At 37.6% G+C, this 17,853-nt stretch overlaps 1 protein-coding gene across 5 annotated transcripts in view; it reads right to left on the reverse strand.

Annotated features, from left to right (window-relative positions):
* Window positions 1-17,853, reverse strand: part of MPP7 (MAGUK p55 scaffold protein 7) — a 155,391-nt gene that overhangs the window by 64,744 nt on the left and 72,794 nt on the right. For all 5 annotated transcript variants that reach the window (XM_054817582.1, XM_054817581.1, XM_054817579.1 and 2 more), the window contains 2 exons: window positions 4,477-4,554; window positions 58-138 (listed from right to left, as the gene is read on the reverse strand). In XM_054817582.1, the coding sequence (XP_054673557.1) occupies window positions 58-138; window positions 4,477-4,554 (159 nt within the window). The remainder of the gene's footprint in view (window positions 1-57; window positions 139-4,476; window positions 4,555-17,853) is intronic.

Here is a 17,853-nt window from a genome sequence, read left to right on the forward strand (position 1 = left end):
GGAAGCAGACGCAGACACCCAGGCAGAAAGCACTTTGCAGGTGCAACATGTCCTCACCTTGAGATTGGGTTTTGAGAGGAGTTTCAACAGTTCTCTGATCTCACTGCTCAGTGGCTTGCTCTGCAGCTCCTCGACCAGCTGGGTGGGAGATGGAATCAACACAAAGACCATTAAGAAAGCGTTGTTTCACTCAGTGCATCAGTGACAACTCAGAATCTATCTTGTACAAGGTTATTACTTTCCAGGGTGTTCAAACAGAAGCCAGCATGAAGAAAAACACCATCAATCACCGTGCTTCTTTTTCTGGCCCTCAGTGGACCAGATTTAAGCCAGGCTTTTTGGCTCAGTTTAACACAAGTAATCATTTCTGGCAAAGGTGCAGCCAGATCACATTCTGATTTATAGCGATGGGGGCAAATCCCAGCACTTCATTTTAGTGAATGGTCCTTTGCGTGCAGACAAAGGACTGCTTGTAAAAATGACTGGATCAAACTTTGACACTGTCTATAAAATACAGTTTCGAATGAGGTGGTGAAATCCACACTGCTTCCAAAAACCCACAGTAGCTGTGCTGTTTAGGACCGGGATAAGAAAGCAAAGTGCCCCTACAGTGCAAGCAATCTGAACCTTTTATTATGTTTACACATACACTGGAAGGAGCTTGTTAAACGTGAAGCGGGTTAATCATAATATAGTTTATAACAGGTCATCAGCAATTCAAGCCCCTAAAATGCACAAACTATGTCCTAACAACAAGATCAGTAATTTATGTTTGGTTATACTACAAAATTGTGGTTTGGTGAACAATAGAGCAGCAGTCTAACGTTTAATCCCATGGCTATTTGGCTTCATGTCTTGAGTTTTCCTTATCATGACATTCTCAACTAATTTGGACTCAAGAGGCATATTTTACTGCAGGATTTCAGACTCAAACTATTTTTCCAGAAGAAGGAAAAGCTAAAACATATTTCACAACACTGAACTTTAGTTTAAAATCCTGAAGCTACATGGCTCATAATCCAAAACGTGATTTCAGATAATCACTTATTTTCTTTGCATTAAATCAGTATCATAAAAATGTCTCAAAGAAAGATTGGTTATTTGCAGCAAGTAATTTTATTCATCTAGCCTAGTTTAAAATTTGTACTTTCATTTTGTATAAATTTTCAAGATAAATGGATAGAAGTATATTTTGCATAATTACATATAATAGACAATTCTAGAAGCAATTATAGACATCAGACATGGTTTGAGTACTTCTTTTTAACCTTCAAATAATACAGGGTTAACAGGACTGAAACAAAAATTCATCACCTACAGTCCCACAGCCTTTTAACTGTAACTCATAGATAAAATCATCCATCAAAGACATCAATGCTAATCTTAACAATATTTGTGTCTTAATACCGAAAGATTAGAAAACAATCTCTGTAGGAAAGGTCAGAATGAAATATTTTAGGCACATAAAGCCAAGTATTGAGGTAATCTGACTGCAATCTAGTCTTCATGTTCTATGGAAAAGCTCTGCAAAGCTGAAAATAATCTGTGATAGGAATGACAGCAGGTATATGATGCAGGTTCCCCTTGGTTCTCTTTTCATTCTTTAGCTTGTACTACTCATCACTAGAGAATAAAATCTATTAATTCATGTTTCATTGATGAAGACTTGTAATCACTCAGTAAGAATGACTGCTTCAGCATTTCTCTCAGATGAATTGTGCACAAACATTTATCAACTTCAGTAGAACTGGTGTTTGCTTTGGTGGCACAAATATAAATGTGGGTACGTAAGGTTTAGAACTGTGAGAAACAGGAAGAATATTTTATTATTGCTTTAATAGACTTTTTAATCCCATAATTTAAAAAATATTTTTCAGAGATCAAATAATCAAAAATTTGTTTTCACTCATATAATTTACAAGGTTTTTCCAAGTATTTCCATAAAAGTCTTAAAGGTACATGTAACACCCTGTGGTAGAAGAGGAGGAGGAAGACAAAGATTCATAGAGAAGGAGGAAGACAAAGCCATGTTTCCAGATTAGTGAACAGATATCACTAGAGCTGCTTGTTGTGCTGCTAGCAGTTTTGGACTGGATTTTTATTTGTTGTTGTTGTTGAAGTGCCAAGATTTGTGAAGGCTACCAGCATCAGCACAAACTATATGGAATACTTTAAGCACAGTGACACCATGCCAATCACTTCCTATGCCAAAAACTGCAGGAAAAGCTGCCAGAGAACCTCTTCTATGATTCTTTGTTGAGGGAACCATAACATTTCACCAGGCTCTTTATGAAGAGCCACCACTATAGAGAGGGGAAAACAAAGCAAGGGAGAGGGGCCGATGTAGATTGAGGCTGCCGAGATGAGCAGCACTGGGGTCTGGGGGTTTAAAGCCTCTGGAGAAAGTTCTGAAACTTCTTTTGCCAGAACAGTCTTTCTAATAAACTAGAGGCCTTATTTGCAGTATATATCTATACCACCAGCAATGTTTAGATCCTTTGCATGAAATCAAGAGTCCTACGTCAGACACTGCTGCTCCAAAATAAGAGGCAAACAGCATCTCTGATGGAAAATTCAGTCTAAAAGTCACTGGGAGTGAGGAGAGTGAAGGTATGGCAGCTAGAAATAAGAAAATGTTTAGAAAAGAAGCCTCGCTACAATTGTTACCTCTGAAATTGCTTTAAAAAATAACACAGGAATAAAAGCACACACTTTAAACAGTTTCTAGTTACATTAGCAGCACCTCAAATTTGCGTTTTAGATCAAACAGGAAATATTAAGTTACAAAACCCACTGGATGTAAATTTACTTCCTCAAAGTTTGCTGATAACTATTGAAACACAGAAACTCCTGCAGCGTGCTAGCCTGACTGCAGCTGCCAAAGGACATCCTCATTCTATGGGACAGTGTCCATAAAACCAGCTGTTCAGCTACGCATAAGCAAAAATGAAAAACCAGCAAAAGGATATTTAAAAAGAAGCTGTGCTTAAAAAGTAGGCAGATGTCTAGAGACATTCATTTCCCAAGATATGTACATTTTAAAAATCCTACCACATATACATAGTAATACATAGGGTTAAAAACCCTGACCTCTCTTCAGCTGAAGAGTGACAGAGTACTTTAATTTGGGGATTTCCAAAACTCTAAGTTTTAAATGGGGCTGAACAAAGAATGAGATTGCTCAGCATTTCTGAAAATATCAAGAACTAAGTTTCACATCCAAAAATAAGAAATGATTCTTATTAAGAATTTTAGCCTGGCGATCCATAACACAAATGTTAACAAGGATTATTAATATGTCACCAAGAACTTAATGAAGAGAATTTCAACCAGCTTTCTAATTTTCAAAATTACTATCAACATTATTCAAAGCTACTTGAAGGTTAAAAAAATATTACTAATATATGCCTGATGTCAAAGCTAATGCATTATTATATTTGGTATGTTACAGGATATAGCTCTCCTACTGAAACATGATTAAATTACATTATATCCTTTTTTCAATAGACTTCAAATATGTTTAATTTCATTTTTTGTTAAAATGTTATAATTCTCAATTCATAACTTCTAAACATTTGTAAAATTTAAAAATCAAAAGCTATTAATTATATAAAAAGATAGTTAAGATTTTAAAACATCTATAAAGTACATGCCGTATTTGAAATGGATCCTGATACATATTGCCTTTTCCAAAAAACAACCTGAGATCATCAATTGCAACAAAGATTTCTGGATTTCACCTAAACCACAGTTTATTAAACATTTCTCTATCCTGGCCCACCTCAGGTTCAGTCATAGTTTATACAGGTGTGTGCACCATTCATCAGAATCCTAGAATTAACCAAATAGCAAGAAATGGCAGGTTGGATTTTTTTCTTTAAAATAAAAATTATAGTAACAGGAAATTAACTACTCCATCAATGCCGACCACTTCTACAATTTATTTTTTGGTTATGAAGGTAATTTGGAAAGCTCCAATATCAATAAATCACTACTGTACTTTTTCTTAAATAGTTTTTTGCTGTGTTTTTTTTTAAACAAGCCTCCTTCCTAGGCATTTCATATGCTTCATTTCTGTAGTATTATCTGTCATTTTTCATGTTCTGTCAGCAGTGCTGCTATCTCATTTGTCTTTATTTTTCCAAAGCATTCCTCTTGTCTGTGACTTTCTCAAAACACTAATAGTTGACAGCTTTTCCCCTCCCAGTAGAGTTCCAACCTGTAATTTCTATTACGTAGTTACTAAAGCAGAACAAGAGGCTATCTAGATGCAATGTTTTTATAACAGGCAAGTGAATAAAAATCAAAGTAATATCAGCAACAAGCCTGGTGATGACAGCACCTTTGGAAACATTTGCAGCTTCTTATGATTTCAGCTCAGAGGATTACATTCATATGTTTGCACTATGAGGAGTTCTGCTTGCAGACAGTTTTTTGGGAGACTTGGTACCAGTGATCTCAGCAGGGGACACTTACATCATCTGCCAAGGCTGCTGCACCGTGGAGTATGGGCACTAGGTTCTGTTTTTCATAATAATGCAGTTTTTCATGAATCTGGAAGACAATAGCACAAAACGATAAGTTTATTTAGCAGCACAAGAAACGGTACAAAATGACCCTGTTGAGCTAACTGATCCGTTGAGTGTCTGTAACTAAAGAAACATCCTTATAGTAACCTACAGGCAGCAATCATGTACATGTAATTCATCATCATCCTCTGTTGAAGTGCTAAGAATATGAAATCAGATGGAAAAAATGCTCAGTATGTAGACCAACCCACAGAAAAACCAAACATTTGTGATTTTTCTCTCCTGGCTTTCTATGTCCATATTTCTAACATATTGCTTTAAGTATCAATTACATTTTATATTGCTGCTGAAAACACAAAGCATAAAGTGTTTATCCCCAAGATGGATATAAAAAACCCTGTAAATTATGATTTATGAAGTGAAATAATAGCCTGCCACCCACATCTTGACAGACAGCTTGGTGGAGCGGCTGCCGTCATTAAAATAATTCAGAAACAAGGACAAACTAGTGCTAATATGAATTCTAACACATCTGAAAGAAGGTGGTAGTCCTTCAGCAAGTTAAAGTCATTTAGGAGCATTTAAAGTTTCTAATGGGGAGTTATCAACATTAAAAATGCAGTGTGCTTTGGCTCTTTCAAAAGGGGAAAACATACACCATCATTTATATATTCAGCCTCTTCCCTCCTCCACAAGTCATGCATTTCAAAATTTAGATTTTTCCAGGGTGAAAGCTTAAAAGAGCCAAAATATTTTAAAGCTTCTAACAAGTTTTTTAAAAGTTATTTCAGAATGGCATAAAATAATAAACATTCAATTTTATTTACAATATTTTCCTGAAGATGTACAAATCTTACTTAAAATTTTAAAAAAAGAAGACAACAGTAGACTGAACTGATGCAAATACACCCCATTCTTAGATTTCTACTTTAGTCCTGCTGCTCTGAAGGAGGCATGGACTCCAGATGGTTGGAGGAGTTGCAGGAGGAGCTAAATCGGGGACTTCTGTGCTTGACAAGGAGGGGAACGCGAGGTCTTGCAGAGGGGACCGGGCTCAGGACTTGGCTGGGGAGCCCCTCGCATCCTTGGGGTACAGGCACCCCAACGATACCCTAGCCCTCCCCGGCGCACTGCTGGAAGAGGAGCAGGACAGACGCCAGGCAGCAAGGATAGCTGTAAAGAGCAGTCTTTGCACACTGAAAATGCTTGGGGTTGACTGGATCGTATCTGTTACGCACCGACTGTTTCCTCCAGCCTTCCCTCCTCATCCACATTTGCTTTTCTCTGCTTACTTTTACCCTCGGCAGTGCCCACTCCTTTCACTGCCCCGGACTCCCTCAGCCACCTCCCCAGCCCTTTCTTTTCAATTTAAACTGAACTCCCAACAACTACACCCATAACAAGATAACGGCTATGTCAATGACACTTGGGCTTCCCATTTTTCCCGTCTTCTGCTGTGCTTCATAACACTTTCTAAGTCCATGCCTGCTTTTACTCATTTAGACTATAGGTTCTTTGAAGTAAAGGTGACACAATACTCTGTTAATGCAACATGGCATAGCAAGATCTAAGTCTTGGTCGATTTCTTCTTCATTTCTGTACTCTTAGTAAGATTATTTCTGTACGTCATTGGTTAAAGGATACCAAAGTTATGAAACATCATGGTGAGGCATGAAGACAACACAATTGCTCAATTGCTAAGTTGTAAAATGATTCATTCTGAACAGCAAGTATTTGTACTTCATCTGGAAACTAAAAGCAGAGCACTATTATCTTCAGAACATGAGTGTGAATTTTACATAGCTTATACAGACATTGTTTACTCAGCAAAGTAAGACTAATCCATATTGGATGTCACTGAAAGTATAAGTGACTTGAAAACTTCATATTTCTACCTCATAAAGCACAGAAACTAAACAAAACAAGGAGCTGCAGCTCCCTGAGTTTAGCAGAAATTTGCGATTTACTTAGACTGTGAACTTGAATGACTAAAAGGCATAATAAATCAAAAAGTCTCCAATCCATCATTTTTTTTGATTGCTTCGGCCAACATCTTGATTTTATCCAGGCTGAGCTTCCATCAACTCTGGAGGTTAAAAGCAGTCGCCTATGCTACCTTCTACTTTCTCAAAGAAAATAGATGCTCCACTGCTGATAGAGCTGTTTTTACCCTGGACAACCTGCAGGTGTCTTTACCAGGGAAATTTAAAAAAAAAAATAAAAAACAACAACAAAAAAAATGCTGAGACATTCTTGCATAACCCATCTTTGAAAAAGTGTTATAAAATTGTAAATTCATGCAAGAAAAAATAGGGTTTAAGAGTAGGTAGTGTGTAACTTTAACAAGTTATTGGCTCTGCCTATAACCAGCAAATGGCTGAAAACAAATTTTTATTTTCCTAACAGTGGATACTGGAATCCAGTTAAGCATTTAAAGAAAAATCATTAAGATTTTATTTGATTATGGAGGAGTTGTAGAGGGTAACTGCCTAACGAAATCTGGAGCAAACAACAGAAGCTAATCAAGTAAGCAGGAAGATTTAACTATTACTAGACAGTTCTAGATATTAGCTTTTGCTACATCAGGTTGGAAGTTTTATTAATTTACGGTACTGGCACAATGAGTGACTCTAGGGATAAGCATCACATGATCTATAGTAATAGACACTGCAACCTGGGACATTTCCATTCAAGATGCAATACGGGGTGGGTTTTTTTGGTTTTCTGTTTTGAATTTTTTAAATTTTTTTTCAAAAAGGATCTCATTTTATTTAATAGATAGTATTTTGCCTTGTTTGTTAGCTGAATAGTTTTTTTAATCAAATCTTTATAGACAGTATCTGTCTTGCATCTCTTTGTAATTTAAAGGATTTACCTACGAAAATTAGAAAAAGCACTGGTCTGTGCACAAAGCTGCAATCAACGTGAAATACAAGGATTACCTTTCATATCAGTATGAAATTATCATATGCATCATAAAAATGCTACTTCCAATGGCTCTCCTACAGTTACCATCTACCTCTAACTTCTGGATAATTGATGTATTCATAATGTATGCAGCACTTATAGAATAGCTTCCTGAACACAGGAGACTTGGTGCAATTCAACTGACAAAGCAAAAGTTTCAGTGAGGCAAAAATGCATTTTCAGGTAACAACTTCTCTCCATGTGTCCATAAATGTGTTCCAAGATGACTTGGCCCATGATTTTCCCATAGATCATGGTAAGGCTGACTGGCCTGTAGTTTCCTGCATTGTATTTTTGGGCTTTTTTGAAGTTGGGTACAGCACTTGGCTTCCCCTAGTCACTGGGCACTAGGTCATCTCTGTTGCCTTTCAAGGATGACAGAGCACACTTGCAAACTCACCTGGTGGCCCCTGGTGGCCTCTGAATTTCCCAGAGTTCAAGGTGCTGAATGACTGCATTTATGACTACCACCTTCAGAAAAACTAGCATGCAAACAGCCAAACGTTTTGGCAAATTCTCCGCATGCTGTCTTTCAGCTAATTATTTTCCCAAATCTGAAATTTGTAAATAATGCTAACATATGCCCAACTAGCATTAAATATTTAGATTAAGTGACCACATTGATGAAAATGAAGACAGTGGAAGCTAAGCAAATACAGAATTGGAAAGCAGAACAAGACAAGGTAGTGCAAGTACTTTGCCCCTTTGCAAATCTCACTCAATGAAATTAAACAGCAACAGAAATTAAAACCATCCTGAAACACTTCAGGAGAAGTATGAGAGTGGATTCAAAACAGTAGAAGAGAAAGCATTTACCTATTCAAGATAAAACATTTCAGATTTGCAGCCATTTGTTTGAGCTTCATTCTAAAGAATTCAATTTAATACAAAAAGCAAATTTATTTTATATTCCGTGGCTATACTGGATGTGCAGTAACTGTAATACTATTGAATGAATGGAATGTATGGAGAGTATAGGACTGTATCATGTTTAAAAAATAGAAAATATAGTACATCTGTTTTAAGTTCTTCTGACATTTAAGTGTAAAGCTTGAACCTTGAAAATCTCTTCACAGATGAGACCAAGACTGTTAAAGCAAGAGTTATGTATTGTAAATAAAACATACAAAGCTGTTCTGCTGAACAGATGACTACGTTGCTTGGGTTTTGTTTTTTGATCTTATTTTTTTTTAATGACTACCTATCCTTTTCACTGTAGGGTACTTTGGGTAGACTTACAAGGTTTTGTGAAAACTGACAGTCTACTGTGAAGATATGTCCCAAGAGGGAAAAATAATCATTCACAAATTTATACAATTTTTGGCACATTTGTAAGCAAGGGAAATTGTTTTTGAATTTTCCCCAAGAGACTGAATTAAGCTTTCTGTAACAAAGTATAGCAGAAATACATTTTCTGCAGTGTCCCCAGCCTGGACTATTTTAAAACCCGCAGGGAGCTTTCTGAGTCAGAAAAACAAAAATCTTAAGCAAATAATCCTACAAAATAAGCTTTTTCTCTAACTTCTCTTCTTAGATTTCTTAATTTCCAGGTACAGCTCCAATATCACATGGCTGAAAACAACGCAGGGGAAAGGATAAGCAGGTAATATCATCAGTTTCCAATACCCCAGCTCCTTCTGGAAAGGAATCCTCTTAATACAACAATAATTTTATTGGTATTTAGTGGACTCTGGAACAGTTGTGTAAGCAGGACTTTTCCAAAAGGCTCTACAGAACAATACTACACACCTATAATCTACATACCTGGCTTCAGAAAGGGTAGCTTGATTCGGTATTACAGTCCAAGATTTATTAGCAACCTTTTAGAAAGTTATCCACCTATAAAGTTTCTGGAAAATTTCAAACAGAGCTCCAAAATGGACTATTTTCATCATAAGATGATAGAATAGAACAGAATAGACTATTTCAGTTGGAAGGGACTTACCTGGTGTGGGTATGATTTTACTGGATGAGATATCTTTCAATACGCAGATAAGGTACCTGCAAAATTTGGCTAACTGCATGCATGAAAACATGCAACACCATCCTTGTTTAATGCAACAGAATGATTGGCACCGAGAATCTAATCACTGCACCATAACACTTCTGGGATTTTACTCCAGACTAGCCTAGTCTAGTCTTGTCTGCTGAATACCCATTAGCAGCTAATCTCCTTGTTTAGTTTCAGCAGAAAGGAATCCATCTCATGTACTGAACTGCGGATGCTTGCTGATGCACACCAAAGCAGCACAAGTTGAGAAGATGGGAAACTGCTTTAAAAAATGCGCTCCTGATCTGAACTAGAATGCCAATATAGACACACATACGAAGCACCAAGACGCGTCTAGAAGAGAGGCATTGAGTATATTGTTGTAGGAAGTCCCTAACGGTAGGCAGTACATCTCCCCTAACCGCTCTCTTCATTATGTTCTTCATAACATATCAACAAGAGTGTCTGAAATCAAAGTGCTGACAAAAGCCATGCACCTTCTGTACTTACTGGCTTAGTACTTGCAGGGATGCACAATGAAAGACTCTCTATATAAAAGAACCTGCTAATTGTCCACCAAACTTTCAGGCTCACATACCATTTGCAAAAAAAGTCTTTAATTCCACAAGTGGCACCACAAAGGGGGGAGATGCTACTACAAAGAGGATCATGTTTACATTAAGAAGCCACAACAGATGAAGAGAATGGAAAAAGAAGCAAAAGAGAAACCGGTGAGGCAGTAAGTGCTAGTTTTGGTTTCATTTGTAATATCTGGAGCAAGAGAAATCATTTCAAGGCACTCATGACTGCAAAGGACACATTTATGAATAGGCCCAACATTTACACAGAGAGCTTTCAAGGCGAGAATTAAGGTTTTCATTTGATCACTAATGGTATTACCTTAACTCTGGGTTTTAGACAGTGAGTTGACTGTCTAAATTGACCAACAACTTTAAGTCAAGGTAAACTGAAGTAATTAGAAGGAAAAAAGAAACGATGGGCTACAATGAAACAAATGAAAATAACCATAAAAACATTCACAAGCTATAACTGCATATCATTATCTATGCTGAAAGAGTACGCATATTTTGCTTGATGTAGAATTTTAATCAAAGATTGTTTACTTCCCTTCTTTTCGCCTCTCAAAACCTTATTGTATCAGATGAAAGGATCAGAATAATTAGCCTTTTTTTTTTTTTTTTTGCTTTATTTTCATCATTTAACAGGTGTCTATAAGCCTATTTACACAGCACAGAAATATGGACAAAATGTGAAACTATTCTTTTGTTCCCAAACCTTCCTATAGTATTTATCACTGCAGCTTTGGCACTCTAATGAACTTAAATATGTGAACAACTCTGCAGTAATATGGCATGATGAACACATGAGGTGTAGGAAAACTGAGCAGCAAATCAAATGCCAATTCATTGCAAACAATGCAACATCTTGAAAACTGACTTTCTCAGAACACATACAGCCTTTAAATCACATTCTATTCAGGCCAGTTGACTTGAATTGCAGTTAGAGGCATAGAATATTGCTAAGAATTTAGCATCATGTATTTTAGAAAAGACAAACAAAATAAAAATGTGTAAATCATAGCTAACTACTCCAAGTTTGCAAAGAGAATTTCATTCCCCATAGTAATATTAAATTGCCTCAAATATAAATTAAGTGATTGTACAGTGCAGAAAGCCTTCTGAGAGAATGTTACAAGTATCAAAGCAAGCCCCTGAAGACATAAAAACAGATATTCAGATACCTCGATTCTGGCCCAATTTTCCACAGCAAAAAGTTTCATCACAACAGATGAGCAATTCTCTCTTTCAAGCCCTTGTTCCAAAGAGCAGAAGCATTAAGTTCATACGAATTCAAAAGCAGGCTAATGCCACGGAAATATTTCTGCCTGAACAGTTGAGAGTAGTCAGAAGTCATTCAGAACAGCAATGTTAGACAACGTCAACAAAGGAACTAAAAACTTGCACTATAACAAAAGAATCATAAGCTTCTTTATCACTATAGCATGAAATTACTTTAAAAAAATCAGAAAGCCTGCAGACTGCCTGGTATAAACCGTTGTACTGGGCTTGGCTGGGAGGGAGCTCATTTGCTTCATAGCAGCCTGCACAGTGCTGTGCTGTAGGTCTGTGACCAAACCAGTGTTGATAACACACTGAGGTTTCAGCTATTGCTGAGCAGTGCTTGTGCAGCGTCAAGGGTTTCAACCTTTCTTTCTCTCACCTGCTCAGCACATAGGTTGTGGGTGGACAAAAGGCAGAGAGGGAATACAGTTTGGACAGCTGATCCATACTGACCATAGGGATATTCCATACCATATGATGTTATGTTTTTCCAAAGCAGCCATTGCTTGGGGACTGGATGGGCATCGGTCAGCTGGTGGTGAGCGATTGCTTTTGCATGACTTGTTTCCACCCCCTGCAAATACCTAGAACAAGGGAATAACCAACAAGGCATCTAAATTCTTTGATGGAAACCCAAAAAAAAGCAGACTCCTTAGCTTGAGCCTTATCTCATCTTCTGCTAAAGCGTGTTTTCTTTTTGGGGGAGAGGAGGAGGGTTATAACTGGAGACATTAATACAATTTGAAAAAGGAGGTGCTTCTAGCCCTGATAAAACTTGGTAACTAATTCATTTAGCACTCCTTTAAGTAAGCAACTCATTCATAGAAATGAGATGAGGCCAAAGAGCAAACTTGATAGGTTTTTGTTAAATTTTGTCAGCTTAAAACATTATATCCATTGAAGATTAAACCCACTCCTGTCAACACTGCAGGGAGTGTTCCAGCTATCACAGGAAAGAAACCTGTTATCAAGATCCTAAAGTTGTAAGAAACGGATGTAATTTCTGCTGAGTTCATTTTTGTTCTACAGCAGAATACATGAAACAAATGAAATCGCCAACACTCTCTCTTTTCCAGGTCATATGCATACTTGAAGTCCATTACTTGAAGAGCCAACAAATAAACATGTATATTGAGACCAAAGTGCTCTGAGATTATCAGAATCTTTTCAGTTGTGTTAAAAGAATGTGAACTAGCCTCCAAGCATAGAATCATAGCAAGCTTTGGGTTGGAAGGGACGTTAAAGATCACCTATAGTTCCAACCCCCCTGCCATGGGCAGGGACACCCTCCACTAGACCAGGTTGCTCAAAGCCCCATCCAACCTGGCCTTGAACACTGCCAGGGATGGGGCATCCACAGCCTCTCTGGGCAACCTGTTCCAGTGCCTCACCACCCTCACAGTAAAGAATTTCTTCCTTATGTCCAATCCAAACCTACACGAGCATCTGTTCAGCCCTTAAAGATAAGTTTGCTAAGAATCCACGATTGTGCTGGATGACACTTAAAAAGTGTCCTTTACCCCACATTCAGAAGGACCTATATTCCAAAGAGAACTCCTCCAGAAATTTCTAATTGCATTGCCATTTCAGAAATAAATTTTCAGAACTGTATGCACAATTACAGTAATTTTCTAAGTTACAAAATGTGGTAATAGAGTTATATTAGATCATATTTAAGGGCATTTTTCTTGTCAGGTTACAGTTTGTAAAAATTATACAACGGTGTGTTACCTACAGATTTACAAAGTTATTGGAGCAGCATTATTTTAAATCAGGTGCTATCAATGCAAATCAGCTGCGTTGCCTGGAGAAGCTGCAGCTTCAACTTACATTCTCAACAAACACTTGCTGCTTGAACTTTGGTTCAGCAACAACTTGGTTATGGAGCACTTGCATGTGTGACGGTGTTGTTATGGCAGAAGTGCCCAGTTAACAGCAATGGCAAATATCATGCTATTATTCTTAAATTGTTAAAGTCAATAAAAGAAGCACAGCATGCTAGAACTGAAAGAAAGCAACCTTGTGGGGAAAGAAGGTCTCAACTAGCAAAATCAAATGATATATTGAGTTTGTTAAGAGCCTTGCTAAAAATTCAGGTCATGTGAGTTATTAGTCATTCCAGCCAAATAACTAGTTTTTATTGTCTAGTCAGAAATTGCAAGATAGAAAAAATACTTATGCACACTGCAGTAAATTGTACAGTAAAATCCTATTCACCATGGATTTTTATTTTTTTTTAAAACCTGTGGTTTCAGAATTTCCTCCTCAACCATTTAACGCTGTGCCTCATTACCTTATTTGTCTGTCCTTCACCCTTGATCAACCCTGACGAGCAGGGCACATCTGAGGAGGATGATCACAACAGAGAAAATGCAATGCTTCAGAAAAGGCAGACCACCACCTGCCCTTGGGGGTTTACTCCAGGCAGTCTCACAGGTGAAGGAGTTTTGAGGCCGGTCTGACAAGGTCACAAGGGCACTGCCAGATGTGATTTTGCCTTAAAGAGATCTAATCAAAATCTCAGGCCTGTAAGGACCCATCTCCTGATTTTTATTGTAAAAGGAAAACAAATCTCTTCCGCTCTTTCTGTACTGAAAAAACCAAGACAGACATTAAGTGAACAGTTGATAGTTCTGGTGATTCTGCTCTTGCTTGCCTGTGCCATACACACTGTACCTGTGTCCTTATATTGTATGTATTTCTATATCCACCTCCCCATCCCATTTCTTTTTTTATTGGAAAAAGTACTTCATTATCTCTTAAGTACCTAGCTATTGACATTTTTAACAAACACATCCTTCATGAACAGTGAGGTATGCCTGCATGTCTGTGTCTTAGATCTATGTCTTACAATATTTCTAATTTCAGAATTTCCTGTTTTCATTCTGTATCACCAAAGCATATGAAAGAAAACTACTAAATGCATCCATTATGCTCATGTACCATACCTTCTCCTTAACTCAAAAGCAAAGAGATGAGAGCCATTAAAATTAAATTAAATTAATTTGGAACATTTTAGACCAACAGCTATAGCACCAGAGAATCAGTTTTCCTAATCTGGCGAGCCCATTGTAAGCAATGACAGGGAGGACTGCTGAGATTGTTGTTATCAACTTTTGAGTAGAGACAAGAAGAGATTGGAAAGGAAAGGTGTGAGTGCAGTTAAGTATGGGATTAGTGGCACAGAAGTCCAGCAGTAACGTTTAGTCCAGACGTAGTCATTTTAAAGTAAAGGTTCCAGGTTATGAGTGTATTGTAATGTGGTGACCAACCAATTTCCTGCTTCACCACCACCTTCCTGAATGACTGTCCATTCTCTACTTGTAAAATGGAAAAAGTAGCATTTCATTGCTTAACATGTGGTTAAAGGCAAGACCAGGTAAGTACCTAGAGAATAGCGTGCCACATATTTAAATCATTTGGGTGTTGTGGAACTTGTTGAGGTGGCTGATGAAGACCAGACATTTTCATCAGGAAGAAAGGAACAGATGTATCCTGAAGCTTTCATATAACACGGAAATTTGACAAACACAATCTCTCTATGTGCACATATAGAAACCGAACAGAACAATTGGAGAAAATGACAGAGGCCATACACACAATGGCAACTCCCCGTCCAACCCCTTCTGCTCATTGCCAAGTAACCAGAGACAAGTTCTCTAGATTTCTAATGATACAAAATGCTCCAGGTAGGGCTTGCTCAGGAAACTGTATTCTGCCAACAGTACTTTGCGGCAGCTCCTCAAGGGTGCGAGCAAAGCAAGTACCATGCACAGAATGGGCATAGCACCTCAACACAGCAGTAGCCAGACGTCCCTGCAACATGCAGAATCAAACCCTTGCTCAACAGACCAAGCGTTTGGTCTAGTGCCTGCAAGGGAGCACCTTCTAACCTGGCTCCCAGCCCTTTTTTGAGATCCTACAGCCATAGGAGCAGCAGCCTTGCATTGGACTTGCATGTTGTTTCTGGGCTCCCCAGTTCAAGAGAGACAAGGAACTACTGGAGAGAGTCCAGCAGAGAGCTATGAGGATGATTAGGGGACTGGAACATCTCTTGTATGAGGAAAGGCTGAGAGGTGGGTCTGTTTAGCCTGGAGAAGAGAAGATGGAGAGGGGATCTCATCAATACTTATAAATATCTAAAGGGTAGATGTCAAGAGGATGGGGCCAGACTCTTTTCAGTGGTGTCCAGTGACAGTACAAAGGGCAATGGGCACAAACTGGAACACAGGAAGTTCCATCTCCATATGAGGAAAAACTTCACTTTGAGGGTGAGCCCAGAGAGGTTGTGGAGTCTCCTTCTCTGGAGATATTCAACACCCGCCTGGACGTGATCCTGTGCAACCTGCTCTAGGTGATCCTGCATTAGCAGAAGGGTTGGACTAGATGATCTCTAGAGGTCCCTGCCAGCACCTACCGTTCTGTGAATCTGTGTTGCTGTAAATCCATTTCATGACTTCTCATCCGATCCTGGAGAAAAAAATTATTCACTTTGACTTTGTGATGGCCTCTTCAACATGAAAACTTAGATACTTTTCCAGTCATTTTTAAGCTAAACCCAAACTCTTTCAATCTTCCCCTATGGATCATGTTTTGCAGCCCTCTCATCATTCTAACAGCTCTCTTCTGGAATTTCTACAGTCTACTTAATTAGTGGCCTTACCTGCAATCTGCCTACAATCAATACATTTTTTCCTTAACTACTGATAACCCACAGCATGCCATTGAGTTTTCATACAGTTGATAATTATTATTCAAGTGTTTAAAGATTAAAATAGCAGTTACATAAAATGTTCATTTCCTTATTCATTCCCATTTGCAGAGTACTCTAACATGCTTATTTGTGATTCTAACTCCTTGACAGCTTACCTCATGAGATGCTGCCCTTTTTTTTTATTTAAAAGATTTTTTTAAAATTATATTTTAATCCCACAGTGGTTTATTTTATTTAGTCTATATCACAAAAAAAAAAAAAGGAGAAAGGACTCAAGAATAAGCAGATTTTGGTCTGAATTAACATGAAAGCATATGGTAATAAGACTAATGTTTAGCTATTTTATTTTTGCAATGTTAAGCAAAACAGATTAAATACTGGCTACAAACCCAGTTATTCCTTGCAGAGTTTCTTAAAATGTTTATTTTTCTGTAAGAAACACTTTTCACTTTGAATTCATTGTTCCTTATAAAATAAAATAAAGCTACTATTATATGAGATTTCACAGACTTCATTCAAATACACTTTTTTCTTCAGTAATAAGAAAAGGTTTTGATGACTTTGCTTATAGGAAGAGGGTCCCTAGGTAGACAGAGGAAGTTCAGACCAAAGCCAAACAAGTTGCACTTGCTCCAAAATAAATTTCCCTGCCCTTTTAGAGCCAAACAGCCTACATGGCTACTGTATACAGTATTTTCAACATTGTTTTTCTGTACTTTTAACCCCATTTCCAAAGGAGCATCACAACAATTCCAATTTTGAATGAAACCACTCTCTTGAGTGAGCTAAGGACATGAAGTCCTTGAACAGAAAGAACAGAACAACATGAAGCTTTTTCTCCTTTGAAACAAGCAGTCTTCAAACTAGAGTCCATGGCTGCTGAAAGAGCCCTATAATTTTAATGCACTGCCCTTCATAAATGCATTTTCAAGTAAAACAAAATCTGAGCAGTAAACACATCAAGTACCAATCTGAATTGTACTAGTCTGACTTTGCTAAAATAAAAGTACAGCAATTCTTCTCTCCAAAAGCACACACTGACCTGTATAAAAACATCTTAAATTTGGTAAAAGTTTGAGGAAAAATTTCAGAAGAGCAATACTGAACTCCATATTCGAGGTCACGAACTGCTCTTTCCAATATATGGCTCTTCATCCCTCTGTCTATACACTCCCACTCAGTGGCAATCTTTGCCCATCCACTCCCGGTATTATTACTTCAAATAAATTACTTGTTGAATGAAGCATTCTGATTTAAATGAGAAAGACAATTTGGGGTCTTGATTTCTCTCTCCCTTTCATCAAAACAATGATAGGGATTCATCATTCACAACACAATAGACCAAATCTTTAATAAAAGACAAATGTCATCTCTCTTTCTCTGCATAATTTAAGTTTCTATGTTCATGCTTCATAAGCAACCTGAGGAAATACTTCTGTGCAGTACTGCAGACATAGCAAATTGATCCCACATTCAACAAAGCTTTCAAAGTCACATATAAAAGATGCCGTTTAAAATGGTCACAATACTCAGGATTATGACACTATTTTTTATCCAAAGATTTCAGAGCACATTACCAAAGGAACCATGCATCAGTTTCCTTATCACTAAAATGAAGACAAGGACTAATCACCAACACAAAATATACTTAATTTTCAAACCAGTACTACCTAAATGACTTCTAATCTGAAAAAAATTACTGTAAGATTCAATTTTTTTGTCTTCCAACTACTGACAGTGAGATACCTATAATCAATTGCAGTATTTTCCTGATATAAATGTCATATAAAC

This window comes from Grus americana, chromosome 2 (assembly GCF_028858705.1).
Source record: "Grus americana isolate bGruAme1 chromosome 2, bGruAme1.mat, whole genome shotgun sequence".
NCBI lineage: Eukaryota > Metazoa > Chordata > Aves > Gruiformes > Gruidae > Grus > Grus americana.